The sequence below is a fragment of the Phacochoerus africanus genome, chromosome 15, assembly GCF_016906955.1.
Source record: "Phacochoerus africanus isolate WHEZ1 chromosome 15, ROS_Pafr_v1, whole genome shotgun sequence".
NCBI lineage: Eukaryota > Metazoa > Chordata > Mammalia > Artiodactyla > Suidae > Phacochoerus > Phacochoerus africanus.
In genome coordinates, this window is record NC_062558.1 from 135,419,543 (window position 1) to 135,434,033 (window position 14,491).

Below are 14,491 nucleotides of genomic sequence, written 5' to 3' on the forward strand. Positions count from 1 at the left end.
GGAGTTCCCATTGTGCCGGAGTGGTTAACGAATCTGACTAGGAACCATGAGGTTGCGGGTTCGATCCCTGGCCTCGCTCAGTGGGTTAAGGATCTGGCATTGCCGTGAGTGAGCTATCGTGTAGGTCGAAGGTGCAGCTTGGATCCCGAGTTGCTGTGGCGTAGGCGGCAGCTACAGCTCCAATTAGACCCCTAGCCTGGGAACCTCCATGTGCCACGGGAGCGGCCCTAGAAAAGGCAAAAAAAAGACAAAAAAATAAATAAAGGAATAATCTTCGGCTTTAACTGATGTTTTGAAATAAATATTTAAAAACAGGCCCATAAGCAATGGATGCAAGAAGGTAGGTATGGAGTTGGCACTCACAGAACACCTGCTGCCCCATGAAAAGCAACGACTGTGCCGCTGGTGTTTAGCTCGTGGGTCTTTCATGGCTGTTGGTGGGCCTCACTTGTTGGCTTCATCTCTCTCTCTCTCTCTTTAACCAGTAGTAACCTTGAAGAAGACGTAGTCCTCAAAACCAACAAGCAGATTTACTCCCAGCTTCTGAGAGCTACTGCTAACAAAAACGCATCTCTCCTGGAAAGACTCGACCTTCTCCTCCACCTGCTGGAGCAGCTGGCGCACGGCGCCGCCGGCGGTGCTGTGCAGTGACGCGGGGCGGGGGCCGGTCTGCAGAGATGCTGTCCGTGCTTCTGCAGCCGGGGGCCGGTTTGTCCATTCGGTGCTTTGTTTCATTAAACACGAGGGAAATGTCCCCTCAACAGGCAGAGCAGTGAGACACAGAGTGAGTTCCCCTTTCCCGGGCAGATGGTCGTGGTCGAGTTCTTTGGCCTCGTCGGTGGAACTGCCGACGGCAGAATCAGACGTAGAACTCAGACGCGTCTCCTTGCGAAGTACGTGGTACCTCAGTGTCAACAGACTTCCTGTGATGCCGTTACACTTTTAAGTATTTTTGAAGTATGTTAAGCTGTGCGGGTTTGAGAGAGAATTACTTTTGGATAAATGTTATTGTGGTCAAGGGACCTTCTATCCAGGTGGTGGTGGTGGTTCGGGTGGGTTAAGGAACTTCCTGTGCATCTGCAGTGTTCTTTCTCAGTCGCACAGAAAAAGCTGCCCTTTTTTAGGAAGCTTCAGTGCAGGATTTCTCGGGGACGAGCCAGGGTGCGGTTCTCTGTATTTAGTGCATGTTCTGAAGGAATCTGCTTTTCCTTGACTTTGTATGACAGTTGATCAAGAACAGGTACTCTCCTCCTCTTTTTTTTCATTTTCAACTTGAAACTGTGAATAAGGTAAGAAACTATTTTGAATAAATAAATTATTTATTTAAAATGTCTTTGTAGTTTTCCATTTCACATTCTTCACATTGAGTTTTGATTTGAACTGGTTTAATTAATAAACTTTACCAAGTAAAGATTTAAAACATTAAAAAGAAAATTCTGCTGTCCACTCAGTTCTCACTGGAATATTATACTTACCATTTGGCTGCTCCCCGGCTCTTGTCCAGTTGCTTAAAACATGCTTCTTTTTCCAGGGTCTACAGCAGGCAAGGCCATGCTTGTCTTAGATAATCAGTCTCAGTTTAGAGAGAGAGGACGTAACATACAAATCGAGAAGGCTCCTTCCTGGTGGATGGAGGGTTTGCGTTTACATGCCTGATGCCTTTGTGGACACGCACTTGCCCTGCCACCAAGCCTGCCTGGCCCGCGGGTAGGAGGGGGTGCTGCTGCTGATCTTCAGCTCCTGCTGCTGAGCCTGCGTGTTGGCTGGCGGCCCCTCCACTCCCCAGCCACACTGCTCTGAAGAAGTCAGAACTGGACTAGAAAAATGCCTGGAATAAGCTTGTTTCGAGCTGAATTTTTACAGACTGAGATTTTCAGGTGTTTTCATCGGTGAGCTGACGTCTGTCGTAGCTTTTGGCAAAATGAGCACTTGCCATTTGTCCACTTCCTTCTGTTTCGCTTGCATTGTCCTCAGGATCTGCATCAGTTTTCACAAATTAATCATGGAGGCATTGAAAGTTTTACGTAACCTGTAAAGCAAGTTGTACAAAATCGGTAACATCGCATATTAGGACAGCTGTCATTCTGTTTCCCCTTGTGGCAGGCGCACACACACACCAAGTCTCTGTTAAATGTGGACACATCCGTTGACTATATCTAACTTTGGGTTAATGCATTAAAAAGATATTCTGCATAAGCAGAAATAAGCCAGAGCTCAGGATACTAGAGTTGCATATCTCCTCACCTATCTCAGCAGATAGCCTTTCAGTCAAAAGGAAAATGTGCGTTTAAGCAAGATAAAAATTGTAGCTGGCTTCCCTTGTCAAAGCAATGACATGAAAGTTCCTACAGAAGAAGAAAAGGGCCTTTTAAAAGATTGTTGTCATTTGCTGATTTTAAATTAAAGGTTTTTACTTGGAAAGAAAAACAGAGCTGGAGGAATCAAGCTCCCCAACTCCAGACTAGACTACACTACAAAGCTACAGTAATCCACACAGTACGGTACTGGCACAAAAACAGAACCAGAGATCAATGGAACAGGTATAAAGACCAGAAATATGGTCCATTCGTCTACAACAAAGGAGGCAAGAATATATAGTGGAGAAAAAACAGTCTTTTCGATAAGTGAACAGCTACATGTAAAAGAATGAAATTAGAACATTCTCTGAACACCATTCACAAAAATGGATTAAAGACCTAAATGTAGGACCAGATATGATAAAACACTTAGAGGAAAACAGGCAGAACACTCTCTGACATAAATCGCAGTAGTGTCTTTTTGGACCCACTTCCTAGAGTAAAGAAAAGGCAAAAATAAATGAGACCTAATTAAATGTAAACGCTTTTGCATAGTAAAGAAAACCATAAGCAAAAAGACCCACAGATTGAGAGAAAATGTTTGCAAACAAAGCGACTGACAAGGGATTAATGTCCAAAATATACAAACAGCTCATGCATCTGTATATCAAAAAAAGCCAATCAAAAAATGGTCAGAAGATACAGACCTTTCTCCTGAGGAGACATACAGATGGCCAAAAAGTAAATGAGAGGCTCAACATCACCAATTGTTAGAGAAACGCAAATCAAAACTACAATGAGGTATCACCTCACGTCAGGATGACCATCATCAAAACGTCTGCAAACAGCGCTGGAGAGGGTGCGGAGAAAAGGGAGCCCCTACAATGTTGGTGGGAATGTAAAGTGGCGCAGCCCTCATGGAGGACACTATGGAGGGTCCTTTAAAAAAATAACTACCACAGGATCCAGAAATCCCACCCTGGGGCATCTAGCCAGAGAAAACCATAAATCGAAAAGGTGCGTGCACCTGTTTGCTCATTGCAGCCCTATTTACAATCGCCAAGACATGCTATTGATAAAACATGCCTTAAATGTCCATTGGCAGGAATGGAGAAAGAAGATACGTACGTGTATATTTAGGACATGCTTTATCAATAGCATGTCTTGGCGATTGTAAATAGGGCTGCAATGAGCAAACAGGTGCATGTATCTTTTCAATTTATGGTTTTCTCTGGCTAGATGCCCCCGAATGTACACACACACACACACACACACAGTGGAATACTAGCAATAAAAAATGAATGCCATTTGTAGCATCATGGATAAACCTAGAGATTATCATACTGGTCAGAGAAAGACAAATACCAGTATCACTTCTATATAGAATCTTTAAAAATGATACAAACAAACTTATTTACAAAACAGAAACAGGAGTTCCCATTGTGGTGCAGTGGAAATGAATCTGACTAGCATCCATGAGGATGCAGGCTCGATCCCTGGCCTCGCTCAGTGGGTTGGGGATCCGGCGTTGTCGTGAGCTGTGGTGTAGGTCGCAGCTGTGGCTCAGATCCCACACTGCTGTGGCTGTGGTGTAGCTCCGATTCAACCCCTAGCCTGGGGACTTCTATGTGCCGAGGGTGCGGCCCTAAAAAGCAAAAACAAACAAAAAAACAGACTCACAGACTTTGACAACAAACCTATGGTTACCAAAAAGGAAAGGTGGGGAGAGGGATAAATTAGGAGTTTAGAATTAATATACACACTACATATAAAATAATAAGGACCTGCTCTGTAACACAGGGAACCCTACTCAATATTCTGTAATAACCTCTATGGGAAAAGAATCTGAAAAAGAATGGGTATGTGTACAGAGGAATCACCTGAAACAAACATCACAATGTCAATCAACTATCCTCCAATATAACATAAACTTGGGGAGTTATTGTCGTGGCTCAGGGTTTAACGAACCCAACGAGGATCCATGAGGATGTGGGTTCAATCCCTGGCCTCAGTTGGGTTAAGGATCCGTCATTGCCATAAGCTGTGGTGTAGGTTGGAGACACAGCTTGGACCTGGCGTGGAGTGGCTGTGGCGTAGGCCGGCAGCTATAGCTTTGATTCAACCCCTAGCCTGGGAACTTCCACATGCCACAGGTGTGGCCCTAAAAAGAAAATAAATAATTTTTAAAAACTTAAAACTCCATAAGGAAAATCCCAGAAGTGCACTTACCTGCCTGCAGGATAAAATTTTAGGTAATTTTAACTCTTTTATAAAATTAGAGGTGATTTTCTTTACTTTGTCTGCTTTTTGGCAGTTGCCAGAGTACAAACAAATGTGTATTTATAAAATATATACAAGAAATAAAAGTTTCATTAGAGAAAAATTTTTAAACGTGCCTTCAGTTCCCACTGTGACACAGTGGGTTAAGAATCTGATTGCAGCAGCAGGGGCAATGCGGGGGATGCAAGTTCAATCCCCAGCCCAGAACAGTGGGTTAGAAGATCCAGCATTGCCTCAGCTGCAGCATAGGTTGCAGCTGCCGCTTGGATTCAATCCTTAGCCCAGGAATGGCCATATTTCTCTCTGCAAGTTAAACCTGGACACGTGCATTGATTGTATCTAATTTTGGGTTGATGAATTCAGAAAGGATCTTCTACTCTGGCAGAAATAAGCTGGAGTTCAGGAGTAGCTGGATCTAGACTTCCGACAGGATCGTTCTGTGGCTCTTCCTGGAAAAACCTTAGTGATCTTCATCGGATAAGGTTCAAGGACTTGAGTTCTGTTCACATCAAATGCAAACACCTACAAAACAAAGCTAAGGCTGGCTTTTCTGGAAGTCATTGATTTTGGGGTTAATTTATAACAACGAGGTAAGCAACTCCGTAGCTTGGCACCAAATTCTTTGAGCTTGAAGTTCCTACTAATGATCCGTGTGGTGGGATGAACTGCCACGGCCATACCCATCTAGGTCGGTGGTAACTGAGAACAGCTTTTAACGAAGAACTCGGCCATCTGACAAATTGCAATTAGGGACGACAGAAGCACCGCCGGGCTGGAAAGCCTTCTACTTCCGAAGGACCCTTTGAAGAAGTGATTAACTGCTCTCTTCATTCAAAAAGGCAGCGTCCGGAGAACTTGGAATGCCAGAAAAGCAATCTAGGCGAGTTCCTTTCTTGTTTGTCTTCTGTGTGGGCCTGGTCCTTGTCACTGTCATGTCTCCAGTACTGATTTCCTGAGAGCCAAACAAGCCTGCATGTGGTTTATTACTGTGAAGTCACAGGAAACAGCGGATACGACTTTCCATATAGGTTCCAGCCCACTGTGATGCTCTGCCCAGACTCTGGAGAAAGCTGGACAGCCGGCATCCGAGGGAAGCCTCTGCCCAAATGAGTGACCCCCCAGGTCTTGAATCCCGTCTAGATCTAACCCCAGGAATCAATTTCTCGTACACACCATTGCTGCAGTTAGGGTGTGGTCGGCCCCCAGCCCACTGGTCTCAGCAAAAGCAAAATCTAGGAGTTCCCTGGCTCAGAGGGTTAAGGATCTGGCGATGTCACACTGCAGTGGCTCAGGTCGCTGCTGCGGCAATATGTTCAGTCCCCGGCCCAGGAACTTCCACATGCCACAGGCATGGCCACAAAAAAAAAAAAAAAGTGCAAAAACAAACAAAAATCACAGTCTATTTCACGTAAGCATCTTATTTTTCTTCTCCTTCCTTTATAATCTAAAGACTTTTCTTTTACATGTTAGGGGCCTGTGGATTGTCCTGAGTCATTTTTCTATCCTCATCAATATAAGCTCTCTTTAAAGAAAAAAATCACGATGCTTATTATTAGATTCTTCTTTTTTTTCCCCCAGAGTTTTCAAATCTAGTTCCACCCCTAGCCTCGTTTTAAAACTGAGGAAACGGGGCTGGTAAAGAGAGTTGAAGCAATTCACCCAAATTCAGACAGCTTGCTTTGTCCTACGGAATCACACAATAATAACATTATATAATTTTGTTGCATTTCATTTCAGATCCAAATGCCCCTTTCATGCTCTGAAACAGCAGAGGATCATTCTAAGCTGTCCTTATTCGTGGTTCCTGATCCTGAGTATTTGGAATATTGTCAGCACACAATAGAACAAACCCACTGAGCTAACTTTTGAGTGCACCGCTCATAAAACATCACACGCGGTTACATCCCTCAGCCACCAAAGAGTCAAGATATTTGGAAATGTTTACCACTGAGGAGCGGGTGAAGGCTGGAATGAGGTTTGAATTTGGAGTTTTCACAGCAAGTTGAATTTAAGATGTGTTTCAGGCGCCGAGAATAAAATCCAGCTGTATTATAGCAACCTCCAAGATGACCTCATTCCGTGAGTGAGACTTTTTGGGCCTTGCCAGGATAAATTCTGGACTTCTTACAGCGCTGAAAGATGTGCTTCCAACTCTGAAAGACCAGAACCGTAAAAATCCACCCGGAGGCCATTTCTTTATGTCACCGAACTCCAATAATTCTTCCTGGGGCGCTGGGAAGGAACACAGGACCAAATGTATGCACGGGGCTCTTATGGCAAAATGGGCACGCAAGCCTCTCTTAGTTTGGCTTCTGCCTCTTACCTCTTTTTGAGCGATTTCAAGCCATGTGGTTGTATTACTAGCGTTCAGGCAAAGAGAGGGCCCACGGCATTTCTGGGCAGCCAGGGGAAGGAACTGTAGTAGCCACAAGAGCCTTTGAGATTAGACTGTGCGAGGTTGGTTTGCACCAGCAGCACAGGGCCTGGGACCCCTGGATGGCCGGGGAGGAGAGCAGGAAAGCCTGGGGCTGCTCTGTGTCACCACCGGCCCCACCTCTGCTTTGTTTTGGTTTTGGTTTTGGGTTTTTTTGAGCTCTCCCTGCTCAAACTGCCACCAATTCCTCAATGCCTGCTCGATGTGGCCCCCCTGACCCTGAGGTCCTGGGCTCTCTGAGCCCAGGCTGACCTCCCTCAACCCAGCCTCACCCAGCAGGGGGCCCGCCACCCTCCCCGGGCCCAGCTGTCCGGCCGCTGCCGGACCTCCTTCGCGGCCAGTGCTCGGGCACTCCTTCCCCCGCCGCCCCTGGGCATAGTGTTCTGGGGACTCCAGGCCCATCTTCAAGTCTGCTCAAGCCCTGAGTCCCGCATGGCTCCAGCCTCTGACTCCAGGGGCAGGGACCACCTCCTCTGCTCATCCCACCCTTCAAAACTTACTCCTGCTGGTCCGCTTGCAAGGGTCTTCGCTGTCCAGGGTCACAGTCACACTTCGGTAGGGAAGCCCTGTCTTACAGGTCTTTAGTCACCACCTCAGCGCCTGCATACTTTCTGCACTCTCTCATTCATTCACTCACTCATTCATTCATTGGGTGCCCTCTGGGCCTTCTGAAAAAAATCAGAGGATACAGCACGAGCCCTGTGCTCACAGACCTCAGGTCTGATGGCACAGACAGAAAGGAAGCCGTGATTGCAGGAGCTTTGCGGTGCGGTCCCTGGTAGGGGTGCCAAACCCTTGTTCCCAGTGCATCCGCTCAGAAAGAAAGAGCCACACACACGAACCCCCGCCTTTTAAAACAATAGCGTTCGTCTCTCTCCGGCATCCAGACGTGGACAGGGCGTCGATGTTTTGGGTAGAGATGCCATGCCAGCTGGTGAGGCTCTGGACAACATCCCGGGACCTCGTCTGGTTGTTCCAATTTTCATAAAGCCGGTACCAGCTGCTAGGGAAAAAATACATGCTGCATTTCACTGTCAATTCTCCACTCTGGTTTCTCTATGAATCCAGTCAAATGCAAGGTCGAATGATCCTTCACCTGAACCTTAAAAAAAAAAAAAGAAAAAGAACCATCCAGCCACCTGACACCTGGTGCAAAAACCAGCTGGGCTCGCTCACTTTCCTTGGTGACTTGAACGGAGACAACGGCAAAGCAGGAGTTTTCTAGTGAAACATTCCCACAGACCAGCGAGCAGAGAGAGCGGTCCCCTGGAGCCTGCTGGCTGCCCGTCCCCACGCCTGTGCCCGTGAGGTCTGTTCTGCTCCCCTCCTGTGCCCGGGCTTCCGTGAGAAGCCTCACGTGCTACATGGACCCCCTGGTCTGACAGAACTGGCTTGGCAGGCTCTCTGCCTTCATCATCAGAGATGTGTGCCCAGGGCCACAATCATCTCGTTTCTGCCCCCTGCGTGGGATGTATCCACGTCGGTACACAGGTCTCAGCTCTGCTCCCGGTTATACGCTGGGTGTGTACCACAGATAACCTCAATGAAACCACAGCGTGTATGTCAGCAGGTGTCACCTGTCCACTTAACCACGTCAGCGCAGCTCAGTGGGCACAGCTCTGTGTTGTGCGAAATGGCTACAGGGTCCTCTGTGTGGCCAGAACTCTGGGGTCTGGGGACATTGTTCACCTCCCCACGTGGCAGGGTTTCTCGTCTTTTTTTTTTTCCCCTTTTTTGACCATCCCCACAGCATATGGAAGTTCCTGGGCAGGGACCCAACCTGAAACAGAGCTGCGACCCACACCGCAGCTGCAGCAACACCGGATCCTTTACCCACTGCGTCGGGCCAGGGATCCAACTGGCGCCTCTAGAGAGACAAGCCGGGTTATGAACCCGCTGCACCACAGTGGGAACTCCTCCTCCTGTCTTTTGATTAGAAGACAAACCCTCCACGTTTTCTCTGGGGGAAACAAGAACCCACAGTGCTACAAAACTACAAAACAAAATGACACAAAATAGCACCTAGACATTCCACATTTCCCGGGAGGTGAGGATAAGCCAAAAGGCAGGACGGAATTGAGAACTTTGTGACTGGGAGCTGGCGTTCCAAGGGCTGATGTCACACAGCCTGTGTCCTGATGGGTCTAAAAGCCCCAGACCTGGCCTCTCCCTCCCCTGAGCCCTGGCGGGCGACGGAGCTTCTGGAAGTCAGCCCTGAAACTCGCACGGCAGGCCCCTCGCCGTGACACTAAGATCCCTTCTAGGAGGCAGGAGGGGGCTTGCTACTGAAGGTCTTGGTCGATTAGTTTGATCTTCACTTGGCTTCGTGCAGCTCAGGGCGCCTGGACTCAGGAGGTGCGCTTACCATTCGCGTGGTTCTCCGCTCCCGAGTCATTACCTAGCCTTTGAAAGGACTGGCTTCTCAAGGCTCAGAGGGTTGGATTAACCAAGTTGCTTATCCCAGGTGCACTGGATTCAGGGGAAATCAGTTGGATTTGGCAGGGAAAACAGCCGAAGTAGGGGCGTGATCTAAATAAAGTCAGAATGTGGGACAGGGACCCCGGGCGAAGCTTCCTGGTCTGTGCAGGGCGCTCCCCATCCCTGAGCCCGGGGAAGGTTTGGCTGGGAGCTTCTGGAATGTCCTTAAATGCTGAGATGGCATGACCCCATTGTCAGTGGGAGACCTGAAATATTTTCCCTCACCATGGATCATATAAAAGATGGGTTTGCATATTCTTGGCTTTGCAGAGCTGAACACGGTGAAAAAAGACGCTGCCTTCGTTGCTCCCACAGGGCGCTTTTAAGCCTGACTCTGCAGGTAAACACATTTCAGGAGGCCCAGGCTTCGCCCCCGCCCGGCTCAAGCGCTGGCCTCTGCACCTGCCCACTTCGGCCTGTGGGAGGGAGACAGCTCTCCCCTCTGCGTGTCCTGATTTCCCCTCTGGGCTTCACGTCGCAGTCCCTTTTCGTCCACAGGGAAACCCCTTCCCCATCCTGGACCAGCCTGTGAGGGGTGGAGGTGGGGGGCGTTCACCGTTTCCCGGCCCTTCGCTGCCCAGGTGTGCGCTTTGCTCGACTTGGCCATGGTGGTTGAGAAGCTGGACTTCAAGGTCATGCTCTCCGTCGCCGGCGGCTTGCTGCTCGTCGCCTTCGTGCTGGTGTGCTGTGTCTTCTACCACAGCTACAAAGTGACCAGGGCGCTGAAGTGAGGGCAGGAGCACACGCGCCCCCTCAGGCGGGACCCGGGGTTCGGGGCCTGAGCCAGGTCACCCCTACCCTGCCGCCCGCCCTGGGGGAGGCTGGAGAAGACACAGGCAGGTAGGATCTTGGCTTCTGCCCCTTCTGCTGTAGGCCCGGGAGCGCATAAGGAGAACGTGCCCAGCCCGGTGGCTCTGCTGCTCTGCTGTCCCTTGGCCTCGAGGGGTTTCCGCTCAGTTGGCTGTCACAGCTCTGCAGACGGAAGATGGCCAGTGAGTCTCTGCCTCTGCTCTTCCAGGGGACGGGCGGAGTTGCTCTCCTCCTGCCCGAGTTGGGGGGCTCTCAGGGTGTCCCCTCCTTCAGGGCCCTGGGGACGGGAAGGTGGCCCGTAGGACTCTGGGGCAGCTGAGCTGTGTGGGATCCTGGGGAACCAGACCAGGGTGCAGGTCAGGATAATTCACTGGCAGCTCTCTTCCAAATGTTTTTCACTTCATCTGGAGCCGAGGAGCAGGTTTCCAGGAGGTAAAGGGAGCGTTTCCAGTTTGGGGAAATTAACCCGTGAGGAGGGTGCGGAACCCGGGGCCCTGCTGGCGCCTGCGCACTGCCTGCCCGTCACGCCTGCCCCTCCCATCTGGAGCCGGAGGCACAGCCTGGCCGGACCTGGTGCCACATCCCTTCTCGCTGTAGCTTCATCGAGCAATCGGAAAAGGCCTCTGGAGGGCAGGTTGGGTAAGAATTTGGGAGAGGGGCGGAGGGGTGTAATCCAGGGCTGGAGTCATATGATGTGGCTGCCCAGCAGACAACCTCAGACAACTGTAAGAAATGGAATTTTTTTTTTAGGGCCGTGCCTGTGGCATATGAAGGTTCCCAGGCTAGGGGTCTAATCAGAGCTACAGCTGCCACCAGCCTACACCCCAGCCACAGAAACTCGGGATCCGAGCTGTGACTGTGACCTACACTACAGCTCACGGCAACGCCCGATCCTTAACCCACTGAGCAGGGCCAGGGATTGAACCTGCATCCTCATGGATAGTAGCTGGATTCATTACCACTGAGAGCCACAATGGGAATTCCAAGAAACAGATTTTTTTTTTTTTTTTTTAAAGAGAGCTTGGCTCTGGCGTAGGCTGGTGGCTACAGCTCCGATCAGACCCCTAGCCTGGCAACCTCCATATGCTGCAGGAGTGGCCCTAGAAAAAAGGCAAAAAGACCAAAAAAAAAAAAAAGAGAGAGAGAGAGCTAACAGGTTTTTTTGTTTGCTTTTTTTACATAAAAGTTCTGAAGAAAAACATGACACGGACACAAAAGGCAGGAGACTTGGTTTGGAAGAAGGCCAGCCTGGGACTCCGCCATCTCCTCATGCTCCTCTGTCAGGCCTCAGGCGGCCAAGCCTCCAAGGGTGACACTGAGGCACGTGCGCCCAGACGGGTGGACCCCCTGCATCTCTTGGCCACAGTCCTGCCTCAGGCAGCAGAGACCAGGCCTGCTGAGCTCAGCTGCCTCCTGACTTTGCTCTCTGTGTCTGCGGCCCCTGAGGGGCAGGGCTATGCCATCTGGGACCCCCTGGTTCCTAGCACACAACCCAGACTCCTTAGGGGTCAGAGGTAATGACCGGAATGTCACCTCTGCCATGCCGATAACACTCGCGCCAGATAAACAGTTCGACTCCCACAAGGCAGTGAATCTGGGATGGCATTATTTTGCCTCTTGTTAAGACTGTGCTACAGATTAGAATTTTTCATAAACCAACTTCCTGCTAGTGTATTTTCTGAAGACCCATACGCATCGCAATGGTTTTGTTACCTTCTAGTCACATAATGGCATTAGCGCTTAACGTGATAGTTGCCATGGAGCTATTATTCTGACTCATTAAGTGAGTCATGACACGTTAACCAATGCGTTAAAGCACCTAAAACTCGGAACGGCCTGAGAACAGGCCCGTCATTGCGAGCTTGGCTTTAAGGTCTAATGGGAGCATCTTAAACCAACTACTGACCCGCCCGGGCTCGGGGCCCAGCACTGGATCCCTACTCGATGCGTTTCTCTCGTCATCAGGTTGCTGCTTCCCCAGCTCTGCAGCGCGGGAGCTCATGCACAGGGGGAAGGCAGAACACAGCACACCTTCCACAGCCCCCTCTGAACGTCCTCTCCCTGCTCTGTCCTCTCTCACCTCACTTCCTGGCCCTTCCTTTTTTTTTTTTTTTTTTTTTTTGAGCCCATGGCATATGGAAATTCCCAGGCCAGGGATCAACCCGTAGCAGCAACCTGAGCCATGGTGGTGACACCACCAGGTCCTTAATCCACTGAGCCACAGGGGAACTCCATGTCTCTCCTGATCCTCAAGGACACACAGGGAGCTTGACTCTATCATGGTTGTGTGGGACGCATGTCTCGTGCTGGCTCCTGGCAGCCACGCTGGGCCTGGGAGGTGCCCTGCATCCACAACCTCAGCTAAACCTTCTCCAGGCTGGACCTGTGCCTGGCAAGCTCCTCCTCAGAGGCTGCCATTTACCCTCCTCTAGCCGCCAGACATAAACAATGAAGTGGCACAACTCTGGTCCTTCAGAGGAAGGATCAGGGAGTTCTCACTGTGGCTCAGTGGGTTATGAACCCAACCAGTATCCATGAGGATGCAGGTTTGATCCCTGGCCTCACTCCGTGGGTTAAGGAGCTGTGGTGTAGGTCAGCAGCTGCAGCTCCGATTCCACCCCTAGCTTGGAACATCCATATGCCACAGGTGCGGCCTTGAAAAGCCTAAAAAAAAAAAAAAGAGGAACTGTCTGAGTTCCTTGCAGTGCAGCAGGTTAAGGATCCAGCATTGCCACAGCTGTGGCATAGGTCGAAGCTGAAGCTTGGATTCCAGCCCTGGCCCAGGAACTGCCATATGCCATGAGTGCAGCCAAAAAAAAAGAACTGTCATCCTCTGGGAAAGGCGGGTGGCACAAGGTGTGACCTCTCTGGGTTTCACTTTTCCCAGCTAGTTGTTGGAAAACTGAGATCTACCTTCTGTCACCCCAATACTTTCAGAACCAGGGTCCTTCTCCATTTAAAACTCATTTTTCCCGACTCAGCCTTCACCTAAATGGCTACAGGAGCCCCCAGCCCTCAGGCGACTAGAGCCCAGGTCCCATGTTCAGAGCCGTGGCCTGGAAGCTGCCCTCGCCGCCATGCTCACCTCTTCCCAAAGCACCAGCGCCTCTGTGCCCTCAGCTGCAGCTCATCCCAGCCCCAAACATCCCATCCGTAACCAAACCTGCCTGCCTCACCTCAAACCCTGGTCACCTCCTCTCCAAAGGGGCACTGCTGGCCGCTGGCTGTGGGGATTTAGCAGATCCTTGTCCCCCGTCCCCACCCCCGCTCTCACCCTCCCCCAGCCTCCTCTGTCCCTGCCCCTGCCCCGCCTTTGTCCACGGCCCCTCTTCCGAAGCCCCTCGCCCCTTCTCACCTTCGTCTCCCCGTCCACCTCCAGCTGGGTCTGTGCCTCCTGCCTTGCTCGGCACCTGTCTCCTCCTCCAGCTTCTAGAGTCTGCCGGGGACCTCAGCCTGGCCAGGAGGAACCCAGCTCCGGTCGTCCCGTGGTTTTCAAACGCGGCTGCAAATGGGGATCAGCTGGAGATCCTCTAAAGCGCCTGCGGCTGGGCCTTTACCCCAGGAAACGAGCGGGTAGGGGGGGCGGGGAGGGCAGCTCCGTTTTCACGAGCGCGTCGCGTGGCTCTGCCCCGCAGCCGGGTTCCTGCTCCGGGTCCCCTCGAGTTCACTTTGAGACCATGGAGAGAAACGTGGGTGCCACACACTGCTCTCCAAGCGAGTTTACACTGTCCTCTGGGACAAGGGGTGGCCCGATGCAGCCAGTGCAGGATGAGCTTCAGAACCCGCCGCCGCCCCACAAGCTCCCTCTGGCCCGTCTGTGTCAGGCCCGCGCCCACGCCTGCCCACGCTCCCCCGGGGCCGGCCCCGCCCTCGGTGGCACTCACGTCCCACGATGTCCCCACTACCTTTCTGGTCAGTTGGCTGCTCATCCCAACTAGGTCCACAGCCTCAGATGAGCAAACTGGCGGATTTTCGTTTTCCTCCTCTGGGGTTCACCACTCTCTGCTGAAAAAGCCCCGGATTTCTGCCTCCACCCCATCCAGTTGGTCCTCGGGTGGCAAAGCTGCCGGTCCCACACAGGGATAGCGCCAACAGGCCGTGCGGCCACTCCCACTGGTCTGACCCACAGAGCAGGTTTTCAAGAATAAATGCGTCTCCGGAGTTCCCGTTGTGGCTCAGAGGGTTATGAACC

General features: G+C 50.9%; 1 protein-coding gene and 1 long non-coding RNA gene across 7 annotated transcripts in view; one reads left to right on the forward strand and one right to left on the reverse strand.

The window, feature by feature from the left end:
• Window positions 1–1,333, forward strand: part of EDRF1 (erythroid differentiation regulatory factor 1) — a 43,121-nt gene extending 41,788 nt beyond the window's left edge. For 2 of the 3 annotated variants that reach the window (XM_047759862.1, XM_047759864.1), the window contains one exon: window positions 486–1,333. In XM_047759862.1, coding sequence (XP_047615818.1) covers window positions 486–651 — 166 coding nt within the window. In that variant the 3' untranslated portion in view covers window positions 652–1,333. The remainder of the gene's footprint in view (window positions 1–485) is intronic. The other variant, XM_047759863.1, reaches the window with a different exon arrangement.
• On the reverse strand, window positions 1,212–14,491 carry LOC125115620 (uncharacterized). Of its 4 annotated transcripts, none has more exons than XR_007132149.1 (5): window positions 14,205–14,491; window positions 13,655–13,801; window positions 6,523–8,014; window positions 1,476–2,029; window positions 1,212–1,278 (listed from the first exon to the last, which is right to left on the reverse strand). It is a non-coding gene; the product is annotated as an uncharacterized LOC125115620 (long non-coding RNA). The 4 variants fall into 4 exon arrangements; XR_007132150.1 differs by having other exon boundaries at window positions 6,523–6,809; window positions 6,901–8,014; window positions 13,655–14,491; XR_007132148.1 differs by having other exon boundaries at window positions 6,523–8,011; window positions 13,655–14,491.